We start from the raw sequence: 15,670 nt of genomic DNA, 5'->3' as shown, positions 1-15,670 counted from the left end.
TCTGAAAATCAAAGGCAGAAAAGTCTCACCGGTGACAAGGAGGAAAGTTCTGATATCACCTGAGTTTTTTGATAGAATGTTCAGTTCTGTTGTGTAGGAGAAATAAGACTGGAAGAGATCAAGTTGTATTGAAATACTGTAAGGAAATTTTTTGCTTTATGGAAACATGCCCCTAGTGCTTTTTGGGGCAGAGTGACATTAGAGCATGGACTGTATTTTTGTACAGTTTTAAAGCTAGTGCTTCTTCTTTTTAGAAGACTGTCGTGTTCCTAAAGTGAATGCACTGCTGGCTACAATAATATCTCTGTAGCCTGTTGTACTCCATATATTCAAAGAACACTTGCACGGTGAGTGGCTGCAATGCTGACTTCCTTCTGCCACTCTGATCTAAGTTACAGGTGTCCTGTGGTCATTCAGTTCTTCTGTGTCCATGTTTCCAGCTGTGGACAGTTTGAAAGTACAGTTTCACCTGCTGAACAAAAGTCACTGAAAACTTTTAAATCCTTTCCTCCAGGAATGTCCAAGAAAACAAACAGGGGGACACAGCTGCACAAGTACTACATGAAGCGCAGGACATTGCTGCTCTCATTGCTGGTGAGTCATCAGAAGGATGGGCAAATTGTATGAATTTCTAAGACCCTCTTATTGTTGCAGGATATATAAACTAAAGTATGACATTGAGAGTGTTTTGCTTCTTCCAGAAAACCCTTTATTTTTCTTGTTTTCTTCAGGCTACTGAGATCGAACGCTTGATCACATGGTACAATCCACTGTCTTCCCCTGAGCTAGAGTTGGATCAAACTGGAGAGAGCAGTGTGGCAAACTGGAGGTCTAAATACATCAGTCTCAGTGAGAAGCAGTGGAAGGATAATGTGAATCTGGCTTGGAGCATTTCTCCTTATCTTGCTGTGCAGCTGCCTACCAGGTGAGATATTTCAAAAGAAACAACTGATGCAATTACTGCTGCCTTAGAAGTTGAATGAGTATTTACAGTAAATACTGATAGCACTTGCTGCTGGTTGCAGCCTCTTGCATACTGTCACAACTGTTTGAGACCTTTGAAAAGAAATAGATTACTTAATAGACTCATTTGGCTCAGTCACTAATGAAGTCCACCTGCCTTTCCTACCATCTGCTCTTTGCCAGTGCTTAGACAGTGTTTGATTCAGAAGAAATCAGGTTTGTTTTTTAATAGCATTCAGCCCATTAGCAAGCATAGCATTTAAGCAGTGCTAAAAGTATCTTGGAATGCAGTGTTTTTGCTAGATATTGGTTTGCCCTTTACTATTATAGGAGAATTTGCATAGTTGGCTCCGAAAGGGAAAGGAAATTCTTTCCCCCTTACGACAGTGATAGTTTTTGCCAAGTAGAGTTCTGTACACTGCTTGCTGTAGAATCCCAGACAGAATATTTCAGCCAAGAAGCCACTAGTGGAAGTGGGCTGAAATACAACTGGTTTATACAAAAGCACTGGATGAGGACCAGTTATTTCAGAATCCCCTTTCCACAAGCATATTGGGGTATGTTACTTCATAGTTGGACTATGTTTATTGAGCATATAATTTTCTGCCTTCTGCTGTTCTCATCTTCACATAAATAGAAGAAGCCATCAAAATTTTCTAATAATGTTATTGTGTTCCTGGTTATACTTAGGTTTAAGAACACTGAAGCTATTGGAACAGAAGTGACTCGTCTGGTCCGGTTGGACCCGGGAGCTGTTAGTGATGTTCCTGAGGCAATAAAGGTACCTGTGGATATTTTTACTGTTACAGGGCCCCAGGAGGCCCATTTCACTCAAATGTATTGGAAAATACAGTCTTGACTTACTATGGTGTATGTTCTAGTGCTACCCATATCTCTGATAGGAGAGAATAACAGAATAGCTGTGGAAATAGGATGCTGAGAGGAGAATCACAGCAGTAAGAGGAGGTAGCCAGTTAGCTAATGCTGCATTTTACTTCTGGGTATTCTCACTGTACACAAAATGGCTCAAAACTCATCACTTGCAGCACAACCACCAGTTCTCTTCCTTTGGCAAAATAAGTGAAAAGATCAATGGACCAAGCCATGATGAGTGCTGCTGAACTTATTTTAAGCATAACCTTTTCTGTGTATCCAGAGGCCAAGGTCTGGAAGTGAGGAAGGCTCATCATGCTGATCTGCTGTAGAGCACTTTAGTCCTGTGAGGGACAGTCTTGTCAGAACTGTCTATATCACCTGTAACATAGATAGCAAGAAAATTGAACCTTTTTTGACCCTTTCAAAATGGTTCATCCTTTCTTCTTTCTCCATGTACAAGAACTGGATTGTACTTTTAGTAACTTCATTTGGTGTTTTGGGAGGTGAGGTGATTCCAACAGCTAGGTTTCCATGGAAAAATGCATTCGATAAAACAGCTATAGTTCTGTAAAAAAGAATGTTCTGTATTTCACTTGCCCTGCTGGAGGGAGCTAGATGACAGCATTACTGTCTGATGTGTAGCACCTACACATCAGGGAGTGCTACAAACCCCTGATGTGTCTGACCTGCTTTTTCAGTACCTGGTTACCTGGCACACCATCGATGCTGATGCACCTGAGCTCAGCCACGTCCTGTGCTGGGCACCCACAGATCCACCAACTGGCCTGTCCTACTTCTCCAGCATGTATCCACCCCATCCTCTGACAGCCCAGTACGGAGTTAAAGTCCTGAGATCTTTCCCTCCGGTAAGAAGAGTCCCTGGAAAGCCTCAACACTCCAGGGGAAGTTATGGCCCTGGTCACTGTGGCCACAAGTTTCATTTTAATGCCATGGAGAGGCATGTGCTAAATGGGCATAGCACACTGCAGAATGTGCACACAGTGGGATAGAAACTTGAAGTTGATTTTCACATGTAAACCTGGCTCATGTATTTGCAGCTTTGTTGTAAATGACACTAAGCTGAATTCTTCAGACTGCCATTCTCAAATCATCTCTTTTGCCTCTTCTTTCAAAGATAAAGTTGTTTCTTCTAAGGCTGCAGAAAGCTGTTTTTTAGCACTTGTCAGACTTCTATTAGGACTATGAAGTACATGATTATTAATTATATTTTTGAAGGGAGTAACTAAACAGAATAATACTTAGATTTGAGAGAGTTGCATGCATAGTTTAAAATGAAGAGGCAGTGGGATTTTGTTTATCACCTAACTGAAAGGAGCTTTTCTCTGTATATGTGACTCATCTTCCTTTCTGACTACTAAAACAAAACAGTAAAGCCCTGCCATCCCTTCTCTTTCAGGATGCCATTTTATTCTACATTCCACAGATTGTTCAGGCACTGCGGTATGACAAGGTGAGATTATGAATCAGCTGCACGTGAAGAAAACAGATTTTTAATGCAGCTTTTAGATTTAAAACAGTAAATAAACCAAAAATTAAGCATAATCTAATGCTGCTTATTATTATCCTATCTTTAATACATAGAAGAAAAATTGTCTCTAGGGGCTGCCTGGTTTTGGATACACCTCTTTTATGAACACATAAACTTGACAAAGGCTGTGTAGCTCATCTGTCAGGAAAGAGATTTTGTTATGGGAAGCCCCAGGTGAGGACTCTGTTTAAATAGAGCTTTTGGAGGTCTGCATGAGACAACGAGAAATGAAGTTAAATCATTACCCTTAATCATTTTGCTGTAGAGTTAACCAGAGAAGACATCTCGGGGTGTCTTGTGCTTATCACATGTATGAAATCAGATCTCAGCCTTATCTTGCAGAAGCCAAAGTAAAGCTTGACAGCCAAGTTCAGAGTTCATTAATGTGAGATCATTCCACCTGCCAGCGAGGCAGTGAACTCTGGTCAGTGCTTTATTTTCAGGTGAACATATTCCCATCCCACAGTGTAGGTGACTGACTGCAGTTATTCTTTAAGAACTCTGCAGTGCAGAGCACAAACATCAGACACCTGTCTGTTAATATCAGTCAAACACCTCTAGGAACACCTATAGACTACAAAAGTAATTGCAGGTAGAGGAAAGGGAATGTGGCAGCTGGAAGGAGTAGGATTTTCTTGGACACTTCAGTTTCATAAGTGTCCTCTTACTTTCCAGAGTTTCAGTGGAACTGTGCCAGCACATGCAGTTCTTACCAAACTGTACAGTCCCTGTGACACTGTGTAGATTGCTGGTATTACAGGAGCATGTGGTGATGCCAGGCAACGCCAGTGTCCCTGTTACACTGTGCTTTGTAGACATAGTAGAAGATGCTCTGAGCTCCAAGAGATTTGAAATCCAAAAAGAACAGATGGAAAATGGCTTAGAGGTGGGGAAAGGCTGATGAGAATAACAGAATAGGTCAGTAACAAAGCTGAAAACAATTTAGGATCAGGTTGCTACCTTTTAAAATACACTGTCATTCATATCTTTTTAGCAAAATGAGAGGGTGCAGAGGTCTTCTTTCCATCCATTTAAACTTTCTGGGTTTGAAGAATAGCTGTTAGAAGCAGTAATATTGAGTCTAAGAGTTGTAGAACTTTGATCCTTACTGGTCTGCCTGTGGTTGCAGATGGGTTACGTTAGGGAATACATCCTGTGGGCAGCTTCCAAATCTCAGCTCCTGGCTCACCAGTTCATCTGGAACATGAAAACCAATATCTACCTGGATGAAGAAGGACATCAAAAAGATCGTGAGTGCTTTAAAATGTAATTTGACTTGACTCCTTTCCTTTTCCCAGTCCAATCTAAATCTTCTTCCTGCTTCTTGCTTGTCAGGAAGAATACTTTTAGCTGGGAAATTCTCTTTTACTTATAGAGGTAGGGCCCATTCTGCATCAGTGCCTGATAGAGTCTGTCAAGAGAGACAGGGTGCTGGTTCCCTCAGTACCTTTTTCTGAATAATATCTAAAGGTGCTGATTTCCATCACCCATATCATTTTACTTTCTGAAATAAGCTTCTGACACAGATGCATCCTTTTTTTCACCTGCAGCTGACATTGGGGAACTTCTGGAGCAGTTAGTGGAGGAGATAACTGGCTCATTGTCTGGCCCAGCCAAGGAGTTCTACCAACGGGAGTTTGATTTCTTCAATAAAATCACCAATGTTTCAGCCATTATCAAGTAAGAATTGTACTTCAGAAATTGTGCTCAGTTTGTGTAAGTTTGAAACAAACTTGAGGCTAGTGTGTAGAGTAATGTATAATATGCAGATAATTAAAAGGTAATTCATCTTTCTAGGCCATTCCCTAAAGGAGATGAAAGAAAAAAAGCTTGTTTGAGTGCTCTGTCTGAGGTGAAAGTGCAGCCTGGTAAGATGTCATTTAGTCATATAAAATTGTGGGCTTTTGCATTCAACATGATTATTTATTTTCTGCAAGCAGATCTTGAAACCCCTATGAGTGGCAGTTTGTAGAGATTTCAGTTTTGGTGCTGGTGGCTGTTCTTGTTTGATTATTTCTTTCTTGAAAAAAATTCAAATATTTTTGTCCATCCAGTAATATCTATATAGTGCATCAAAACTTACCCAAAAGCAAGTAAGATAATGCATATAGTGGATAAAAGTAGAAGCGTGTGTCTGAAAAGGAAGGATAAATAAACTCTTTTGCTTTCTACCACCATTTATAAAATATGTGGTGTTTTTGAGAGGTTTTGTTATCTCAAGAATGAAGCATGTCCAGTTCCTTAATTTCTCCCCTTTCTCCCATCAGGCATTCCCTTGAAATGTCATTATCAGAGGATACTCTCAAATCTTGAACATATATTTTTCCCAGCCTGAATCTTCTCTTTAAAATGGAGTTTAATGGAAGCTTTTCCTGACCTCTAACAGGTCTCACACCTTGTACCATGTGTTGGTGGCTGAGGGCACTGCCCACTGGGGCTGCTGCCACATCTAATTCAGGACTGTTGTAAGAGATGTCCTCTCTGTACCTTTCTGTGGTACAGGTTCTGCAGTATTGGCTCAAAACTGTATTTTATTAGTTTCTGGAAATCTCTCACTAATGCAAAGGATGCCACATCCTTCATGGCTCACAGACTGTAATCTCCAGTTTCTCTCTACATAATTCAAAACAATGTATTGAAGTTGTAGACACTGACATCAGTTATTGTCCAACTTGCATTGTCTCACAGTGGATTTGTTCTCAGCTGTCTGCTGTTTTGCAGGCTGTTACTTGCCCAGCAATCCTGAAGCAATTGTTCTGGATATTGATTACAAATCAGGAACTCCTATGCAGAGGTACCAGCCTCTTGTTATATTTTTATTTTATATATATATATATATATATATATATATATATATATATATATATGCTTATTAATTAATGACATTCAAATATTTTTCTATAAATTTTGTTTGGCTAATTGCACTCATCATCATCTTTGTTTCTTCTGCAATTTAGTGCAGCAAAAGCACCCTATCTTGCCAAATTCAAAGTGAAACGATGTGGAGTCAGTGAGCTTGAAAAAGAAGGTAACTGCAACTTAATCATTGATATTACTAATTAATAGTCAGCAATGCCTTTAAAACTGCCTGCTTTTAGTGACCTGTACCACTGCAGAAAAAGGATTTCTGTGTTGAACTTTATCTGCCATGATTCAGCTGAGAAATTAAACTGGATCAAAGGAAGAGAGAAGAAAATGCTGAAAACTTTTATATTTTAAAGTCCCAAGAAGCAAGAGCCCATAGGGCTCTTGAAGAAATTATAACAGTTACTTTAGACTAAAACAGAAATCACTGGCCTTTTCTGGGTTTTTAGACAGTAGCAAAATCCAGATTTTGGCAGATTTTCTCTCACAAGACATTTTCTGGGAGTTTCCAGCTGCCTAGCTCAACGCAATGCAGGCATTTATCAGGTAAATCACAAACACTGGTTTGAGATGTTCTAATTCCAGTAGACAAAGGAAACTGTCTTATGATAATTACCTTGTAAAGCAGATATATCTGTGGTGCACCTGCAGTGCAGTGCTGTGGGTTTGAGTGCAGAGGGCTTGTCGTGACAGAAAGTTGAAATTAAATTCCATGGACTAATTCAATTGCATGTGTGCTTTTTGCTTGGTTCCCTTGTTGCAGGTCTGCGTTGTCGCTCTGACTCCATCAATGAGAGCGAGGAGGAGGATGAGGACAGTCAGAAGGTTTGCTGGCAGGCTGCAATCTTTAAAGTGGGCGATGACTGCAGACAGGTACAAAGCTCTTGGGCTTTGCACTTAGAGGAGGCAGATTTGTAGGTGATAATGCATAAAAACGAAATAATTTTAATATAGAAATATTTTCCTTTGGAACTTTGGTAATCTCTGCTTGTTATGGACTGAGAGGGAGAACTGTGTAGTACCCCTAGAGAAATTCTGGTTTGGAAATAAAGGCCATTCTGTCAAGACAGGTTTACCAAGCCTTAAAAATTTTTTCACAGAATTTATTTTTCAATTGAGCTATTGGCAATATAGCTTTAGTTCCTAAGGTGGGATCTTGTACATTGAAGTTTGATTGATTAAGAGGGAATGCTGGTTATTATCCCTGGAGTTATTAATAGCCCTTTTATCAAAGGGTGATAGGCAGTTCATTCTTAGGTCAGCAGTTAAATCATCAGTGTTGCTTGCTGCCCACTCACACAGCATTTATCAGTTCCCGTTTTGATTTCCCCCTTAGTGCATACACAAGCACACATCTGCACACCTGCTTAACTTAATGTGCACTTCAGAGTTCTTCAGAGCATGTTTATAATCCAGTTTATGACCTGTAACCCCTCTAATGTTTGTGCAATTTTTTTTTTCTTGTCTGACAGGACATGTTAGCTTTACAAATCATCGATCTCTTCAAGAATATATTTCAGCTTGTAGGCCTGGATCTTTTTGTGTTTCCATACAGAGTGGTGGCCACAGCTCCTGGGGTAAGTGAGCAATTAACTGTTGTGCTGTAGAAAATTCAAAAATACTTTCTTCCAGCATACATAAAAATTCCATTCTACAAGGGAGTACTGCTCACACCACTTATGCCAAATATTTGGAGTACCAGCAATAGAAAGAGTCTTTCCTCTCCTGCTTCCTGCCTTTCTAAAGCTTTTGGCTCTGAAATTTTGCTGCTTGCACTGTTGTTTGATTTCCGGGACTGTGTTGTGCAAAGCAGTGGAAAGTCACAGAGTTTGGCTTAGTTGCATGGAAATCCTAAAAGAGAGGATATACTTTTTTTTAAATTAATAAACTAGAAAATTTTTATTTGGTGATCTATAGGCTTCCCCACATTTCCTAGAGAACCTGTATGACTGCCAAGAGCCATGAACAAAATATATTTGGGAGCATGCTTCACAAACCTGTTTCTCTTCTTCCCCTGCAGTGTGGTGTTATTGAGTGCATTCCTGACTGCACGTCCCGTGACCAGCTGGGCAGGCAGACAGACTTTGGGATGTATGATTATTTTACCAGGCAATATGGAGATGAGTCTACCCTTGCATTCCAGAAGGTAAAATATCAGTGGGCAAGCACAGCAAAATATCAACTGAGAAACATTCTACCTTTAAGGAATAATAACAAATAATTGCATAATGATTACTAGAATGCTGTATCTAATTCCTGATGCTTATAATTCATTTTTAGCTATTAGTGAGTTAGCTAAGGAAGTAATTGCAGCTATAGATGTATGGAGAATGTCATTGGATATTGCTTCAAACTAATCATGAATGGAAGAAAAAAAGCTTTGTTTGTCTGTCTCATCTCCTGATGGGGAGTTATTAAATTCTATCAGTTGTTCTGATTTGTTTTAACTTGTTGTTTGTACAGGCCCGCTATAATTTCATCCGCAGCATGGCTGCCTATAGTCTGCTCCTGTTCCTGCTCCAGATTAAAGACAGGCACAATGGCAACATCATGCTGGACAAACAGGGACACATCATTCATATTGGTCAGTCATATGCACCTCTGAATGTCAGTTATTACCTTTGCTTTCTGCTCTTAAGTACTGCTGATAACAGACAATAAGCCATTTCCCCTTTGAGATCCATCTGTATACTGGTTTCATTGTTTGTAAACATTCATGGCAGGTTTTCATGCCTTCGTGCCAAGTGTTTTGTGTTTGTGTTGGCTGATTCTGTGTCAATTTAGCTCTGTAAAGTTTTGTCAGGTTCAGGAGAGTGTATACACACATATGTATGGATGACACTGTTTATGTACTCATGCATGGATACTTGTGTGTATGTGTTTAATGATAGAAATGTGTCTTTTGATTCCTTTCATCACTGAAAGAGTATGAATTAAACTTGACAAGTAGATTTATATAGTTGTGTGAGGTTGTAACCTCTGCTTTAGCTTTGCTTTTCTGGAACTGCACAAATATTTCAGCAGTTTATTTGATATCACCATTCTTACATCTATTCTCATATCATGGTGATGATGCTTTTGTTGGTATTCTTACACTTCACCAAAGCTTTTTTCTAGTTGCAGTTAAAATGTTTACATTAATACATGCAATCCACATCTCCTGCTTCTGTTAGCTTTAAGAGTACAGAATTAACCAACAAAGTTTATGAGGCAGTTTATCTTTTGTGCACAGATTTTGGATTCATGTTTGAAAGTTCACCTGGTGGAAACCTGGGCTGGGAGCCTGACATTAAACTGACTGATGAGATGGTGATGATAATGGGAGGGAAAATGGAGGCAACACCATTCAAATGGTTTATGGAGATGTGTGTCAGAGGCTATCTGGCAGTCAGGTAAGGTGTTCTTAGCTGCTCAGAGTGGAAGTTCTTGCATGCCCAAAGCCAGATGAGAAAAAAATTATAACAAATGATGATTTGTAAGGAATCTGTGCCGGGTAGTCTTGCTAACTTTGAAACAATGTAATAATCCTGCTATTTTACATCTTATCTTTGTTGTATTTTTCTGTCCTTATGTTATATTTTAAAATTTTATATAGTCAATATATAAATGGGATGTTTCACACATTTCCTCACACAATTTAGTGCACTGTTAATACAATTAGAAACTACTGTCTTGGAATCAAGATCATTTTGGTTCCTTGAGGGGAAACAGTCTGGACAAAGTTCTTGTGACAAAGCAAATGTGTCACTCAAGTAGCAGAATAATAGCCTGGTAGATAATAAATGTTCTGAGCAAGAGGACAGGAAAGGGAAGGGAAACTGGGCTGATGTAGCAAAGAATTACCCAGAGTAATTAAGATTAAAAGATAGTATGTTTCTGTGTGGTGTTGCTGGTTTCAGCCTTTTGAACTGTTTTGGTGCACTGCTTCACCTTTCTGATGCCAAAGAAATGTTGTTTGCTAAAGCATTACTTTGCATAATCCTTCTTGAGACTTCATCTTGCAGTATTCTGACAGTCCAGCATAAAGGAGTGACATTTAATTAAAGTGACAGATTGCAAGCAATGGTGTAGCTTCACCAGCAAATGTAAGAGCATTATCTGTGTTGATTTAATTACAGAAAAAGGTGGGATCCAGCTCATTGAACTCCTCAGCTTGTCTGCTTTACCTGCTAAGGCTGCAGGAGTCTGAATGCTCTGGTTTTGTCCTCTTTTTCTCTAGGCCTTACATGGATGCTGTGGTCTCACTGGTTACCCTGATGTTGGATACGGGGCTGCCCTGTTTCCGAGGGCAGACAATCAAGCTGTTGAAGTAAGTCAGCAATATGTGTGAACTGGAAAATGATTTTTATTAAAATGTTATGTCATTTGTACCAAGCGGTTTCACAAGAAGTAGCTACTTGCAGGAAGTGAAATCACACCTGGCTGAGCTTGTGCAAAGACACATTTGTACCATGTTCAAAGGAAACCTCACTAATTTTCTCTTATTTGTGATTTTCTGTATATAGACATAGGTTCAGCCCCAATATGACTGAAAGGGAGGCTGCAACTTTCATCATCAAGATCATCCAGAATTGTTTCCTCAGCAACAGGTTTGGCTTCTATGCATGTTTTCTCCCTATGGCTAAAGGAAGGCCATCAGGCTTTCAACAGAGCTGAAAAGTAGAGTTTTATCAGTTAGATGCCAAAATTTTTTGAGTCATTGAATAGTGCAGGATAGCAGCTTTGTTTCTGAATGTGCTGCATTTCCTCTGTTTTGTGCTGGGAAGGAAGACCTAGGGTGGTCAAATAGCATGGCTGGTTAGACTAAAGAATAAATGTAATAATTAAACATCTTAAATGCATGTTTTATTATGATAGATAATACAGACTTTGTGGGATATATTGGAGAGTCTAATACAAACTCTTGTGTTGTTCCATATGGGGTCAGATTGAGACCAGTGCCACTCACTGGCTCAGATACAGCCCCATTAGAATGGAGGTTCCAGTGCTCCCTAGTGCACCTGCTCAGAATCTCAGATTAATATTGGGGGGTGAAGGCAGTGACACTGGTGTGTGTGAATGGCTAGAACCAGCTTAGTTCTGACAAGCCTGAGCTTTTCTACCTGTGGCATGGTTAATCTGTGACCTGAATAAGCTCTACCCATGGATAATTGAGTTATCTGTAACAAGCTGAGATCTGTTTGCTCAGTCACTCATCAGAGATGCTGCTGTTAATGCTCTTATTTCCCTGCACTTTTATTTTCATTAATTAGCATTCTCCTTAATTAAGATGACTTTTATTTCCATATAATCCTGTCTCCATGCAGCCCTGATGATCTTGATTGATTCATTATGCATTTCCTTCTCCTAAAACAAGCTGCAAATGCCATGTAATGTGCTTGTGGCTTATCCAAACACAGGATCCAAGCTGCTGATGCTGTTGCCACACTGGGAAGTGTGGAAATACATTTTAAAACTAGTTTAAACAAGAGCAGGATGTTTTGTGCTGTCCATAACAGTAACTGGGCCTTCACAATGCCTTCAAAGAATGGCGAGCTACTTTTGATTAGCAGCTGATTTCCTTCACCCGTGTTTTGTCTCTGTGAGATCCTGATGAATGTTTCTTGACAATGGGTGTAGTGTTTTTTTAAACTTTTCCTTACCTCTGGTTTGCTTTCCTTCTCTAGGAGTAGAACATATGACATGATCCAGTACTACCAGAATGACATCCCCTACTAGACACTAGAGATCCACTGCCCAAGTGAAACGTGCAACCCCGTGCCCTCACTCTAAACTCGTGACAAACAGGAGATGCTCTGTCACACCTGGCTATCTACCCTCTGTGTATGTGTGTGTACATGTTGGGTACATCCTGACCATTGCAACAATCAGTTCTGATTCATTCCTTTCTCTATACCAGGTTATACATATTACTGTTATTCCCTGGATTTTTGGAGTTGGGTTGCAATCACAATAAAAATTGTATTACAGTTGTGAATGTGTGAAAGTGGTAAAGCTTGAGGAGTTCAATAATTTTTCAAGCAATGCAAGGATTTTATAATGTCTTTAAAAAGTAAATTAAACCCTTTCCTGCACAATCGCACAAAATGCCATGGAAGGGAAGGGTATGGATTTCTTTTTGGAAACAGAAATGTTAACTCGTTCCAGTTTTACTGTAGAAAGAGCTTGATAATCATCCAGGATGGTGATGTCTGTGTAGCTGTGTTCATATTTTGCACTGTACATGGTCCCTGCTACATGGTCAGTATTTCATATGTACATGAAGAATGTATTTTTTCCTTTTGTGTGTTTTAAAAAGAGACTCTACTGAAGATATATTTAATCTATAAAATATAATAAAATACCTTAGACTTCGTGTCTGTTGCAAATGTTTTACCCTGCGCTGGTTTTAGTGTATATACATCACTCTGCACGCTTGTGTACTGTTCATTATATTACGCTGTTTCTTTCTAATAGAGAAATCTAATTTATTCTTCAGCTCTTTGTCCATCTCAAATGACATTTTTTATTCGTAAAATAAATGTTTGGTGCAAGAGCTGGAATGTAGGACTAAGGTAAAGCTCCCCAGTGTTGCTGACTAAGGGCCTCTGTCCTGGGCTGGGACATAGGTCTTTTGGGTTTTTTTTCCCTATCTACATGCTTGTCCTTCTACATGGGCTCTTTAACACAGGGGCTGTCCCCTCTTTAGGGGATTTTTTCCCTCTCTTTAGGGGGATTTTTCCCTTTTGGGTGCTTTTCCCGAGTGTCCGGATCGTGCCCTCAAGGGAAGGAAGGGGGTGCCCAGCCTGGGCAGGGCCCCGGGGCGCCCCCTGGTGGCCGCTGCGCGAGCGCGAGCACCAGCGCGGGGGGCACGGGACAGCCAGCCCTGAGGGACACAGCCCTGAGGGACAGCCAGCTCTGAGGGGGACACAGCCCTGAGGGACAGCCAGCTCTGACGGACAGCCAGCTCTGAGAGGGACACAGCCCTGAGGGGTACTCCGCCCTGAGGGACAGCGACCCCTGAGGGGTACCCGGTCCTGAGGGACAGCCAGCCCTGAGGGGGACCCGGCCCTGAGAGGTACCCGGCCCTGTGGGACACCCAGCCCTGAGGGGAACCCGGCCCTGAGGAGCACAGCCCTGAGGGGAACCCGGCCCTGAGGGGAACCCGGCCCTGAGGGGAACCTGGCCCTGAGGGACCGCCAGCCCTGAGGGGAACCCGGCCCTGAGGGACCGCCAGCCCTGAGGGGAACCCGGCCCTGAGGGGAACCCGGCCCTGAGGGACCGCCAGCCCTGAGGGGAACCCGGCCCTGAGGAGCACAGCTCTGAGGGGAACCCGGCCCTGAGGGACACCCGGCCCTGAGGGACACCCAGCCCTGAGGGGAACCCGGCCCTGAGGGGAACCCGGCCCTGAGGGACACCCAGCCCTGAGGGACACAGCCCTGACGGGTACCCGGCCCTGATGGACACCCAGCCCTGAGGGACACCCAGCCCTGAGGGACACAGCCCTGACGGGTACCCGGCCCTGAGGGGCAGCCAGCCCTGAGGGGTACCCACCCCTGAGGGGCGAGGGCGACACAGGCTATGGCCCCGAGGGCTGAGGGGGACACAGCCTCCAGGGGTGAAGGATGGAGGCGTCGCAAGGGAGAACGAGCACTGAGGGCTGAAGGGGACGCGACACACGGTCCCGAAGCACAAAGTGTAAGCGGGTCACGGGTCAGCGCCCCGAGGACGGCTCAGCGCTGAGGGGCGGAGGTATCGTGAGGGAGACCCAGCCCTGAGGCGGGGCTCTGTCCTGGGGTGGGCGCAGCCCTGAGATGAGGTTCTGTGGTGTGAGGAACGCCCAGCTCCATTCATCAGATGCTGGGCTGTTGCGGCAGATCAGGGTGGTGTCTGTTTGAGGGGATGGTAGGTCAATGATATGGCTGTGCCCACGGCTTCCCCTTGGGAGTGTGCATTTCTGAGCACCTCTAAGTCAGCTTTTAGTCTCCCGGTGTGTCCCTGGGGCCCAGGCAGAAGGAGCTGCTGTGGGGAACTCCTCAGTCCGAAGCCAGAGTGACTGAGGAGATCCCTACAGAGAAGGGAGCGTCGCTGAGTCGCAGCTCAGCGAGCCTCAGAGGGGGCAGCCAGGGCAGTGTTTTTGCTCTGCCTTCAGGGTGCATCCTGTGTGTGTGCAGTGGAGGGCCTGTCCCTTTTCCATTGAGGGCTGCATTCAAAATTTACACCTGCTTTTGCCATGGGTGTTAAAGTGGGTCTTGTCTCTTGCCCGTGCAATGGGTGGCTCAGAGCAAAGTGGGCTCTGAGCCCCTTTTCTCATTATGGGGAGGTGCCACTGGCTTTCTAAAAAGGTTTGGAGGCTCATCAGGGAGAAGTAGCATGCAAGAACTGCTTTAATTATTGATTTAATTCAAATTTATTATATAACCAACTGGGACATGGAGTAATTTTGGTGCTCTGTGCCTGCGGCTACTTGAACCTATTTATGCTCCATAGGAAAGGAGCTGATTGACACTACAAATGTGGTAAACTTTCTCACACCTTTCTTTAACGAGGAGCAGGTGGAGTGAGGAGATGTGAAGGCTTCTTCTCAGGGGATGTGGTGAGGAGTTCTAATATTTTGTTAATTCAAGTCAGTGCTTATGTACATGTACTTTCCTGTACCTCAAAATCAATGTACCATGTTAAAAATATCTAGGGCTAGAAGTGAGTAATTAGCTGGTGAATAATAATATTAGAAATAATAAATGGAGCTTTGGTAATCAGAAGGTCACTCCTAGTTGCAAATCTCAAACCACATAGCAATTTGTGTGTATTCTAGCATAGAATGCCCAGAATTTGCCAGAATACAATTAAAGCCATCCAGGGTTTTGTATCAGGAAGTGAATGAGTTTGAGTGTACTTCACAGTGCTTGCTTGCTTCAGTCAGGCTGTCTGGAAAGCTGATGTTGTCTTAGTTTCTTTTAAGTTTGTTCAGACAAATGAAAGCTACTGAAGACAGCTGAGTATAGTTACTGTAAGTACAAACTTGTTTGCAGTATGGCCCTAAAACCTCAAATGGCTGCATTTGAGATATGGATGCATCATTTTGTACAGCTATGAATCTTGCAGAATGTTGTGAATGTGTTGAATCTCCGCATTAGCAGAAATTATAGGCTCCTGTGACTGCTGTTCTCACTGCAGTGTCAAGTGCACACCTGACATCGGCAGATTTCATTTTGACTGCGCCTTCTTCCCTTCCCCTCCCCTCAGGGTTCCTTCCTGCAGCACAGACATGGGAGAACTCCCCTGTAACTGAGTGTCCACTGAGATATGGAGGGGATTTGGCTGTTTACATTTAATCATGCAAGGCAGTACCCTGAAGATTCCTCCTAAGTGGGTTGTGTGCTGTATCTTCCTCCAGGGAGACTGAGGAGGCGAGAATACTGAGACACCCCACAATAC

At 42.4% G+C, this 15,670-nt stretch overlaps 1 protein-coding gene across 2 annotated transcripts in view; it reads left to right on the top strand.

Annotated features, from left to right (window-relative positions):
* The window catches only part of PI4KA (phosphatidylinositol 4-kinase alpha), a 54,446-nt gene extending 41,825 nt beyond the window's left edge, over window positions 1-12,621 (top strand). For both annotated transcript variants that reach the window (XM_036392944.2, XM_036392945.2), the window contains exons 38-55: window positions 515-594; window positions 732-925; window positions 1,654-1,744; window positions 2,538-2,705; window positions 3,257-3,310; window positions 4,518-4,638; window positions 4,939-5,068; window positions 5,186-5,256; window positions 6,110-6,182; window positions 6,346-6,416; window positions 7,017-7,126; window positions 7,726-7,830; window positions 8,274-8,399; window positions 8,717-8,837; window positions 9,486-9,645; window positions 10,473-10,562; window positions 10,759-10,842; window positions 11,920-12,621. In XM_036392944.2, the coding sequence (XP_036248837.1) occupies window positions 515-594; window positions 732-925; window positions 1,654-1,744; window positions 2,538-2,705; window positions 3,257-3,310; window positions 4,518-4,638; window positions 4,939-5,068; window positions 5,186-5,256; window positions 6,110-6,182; window positions 6,346-6,416; window positions 7,017-7,126; window positions 7,726-7,830; window positions 8,274-8,399; window positions 8,717-8,837; window positions 9,486-9,645; window positions 10,473-10,562; window positions 10,759-10,842; window positions 11,920-11,971 (1,901 nt within the window). In that variant the 3' untranslated portion in view covers window positions 11,972-12,621. The remainder of the gene's footprint in view (window positions 1-514; window positions 595-731; window positions 926-1,653; window positions 1,745-2,537; window positions 2,706-3,256; window positions 3,311-4,517; window positions 4,639-4,938; window positions 5,069-5,185; window positions 5,257-6,109; window positions 6,183-6,345; window positions 6,417-7,016; window positions 7,127-7,725; window positions 7,831-8,273; window positions 8,400-8,716; window positions 8,838-9,485; window positions 9,646-10,472; window positions 10,563-10,758; window positions 10,843-11,919) is intronic.
* Window positions 12,622-15,670: the final 3,049 nt, after the last annotated feature.

Source organism: Molothrus ater, chromosome 18 (assembly GCF_012460135.2).
Source record: "Molothrus ater isolate BHLD 08-10-18 breed brown headed cowbird chromosome 18, BPBGC_Mater_1.1, whole genome shotgun sequence".
Classification (NCBI taxonomy): domain Eukaryota; kingdom Metazoa; phylum Chordata; class Aves; order Passeriformes; family Icteridae; genus Molothrus; species Molothrus ater.
The sequence above is the reverse complement of the archived record's forward strand: the minus strand, read 5'-3'. Positions and strand labels throughout refer to the sequence as shown.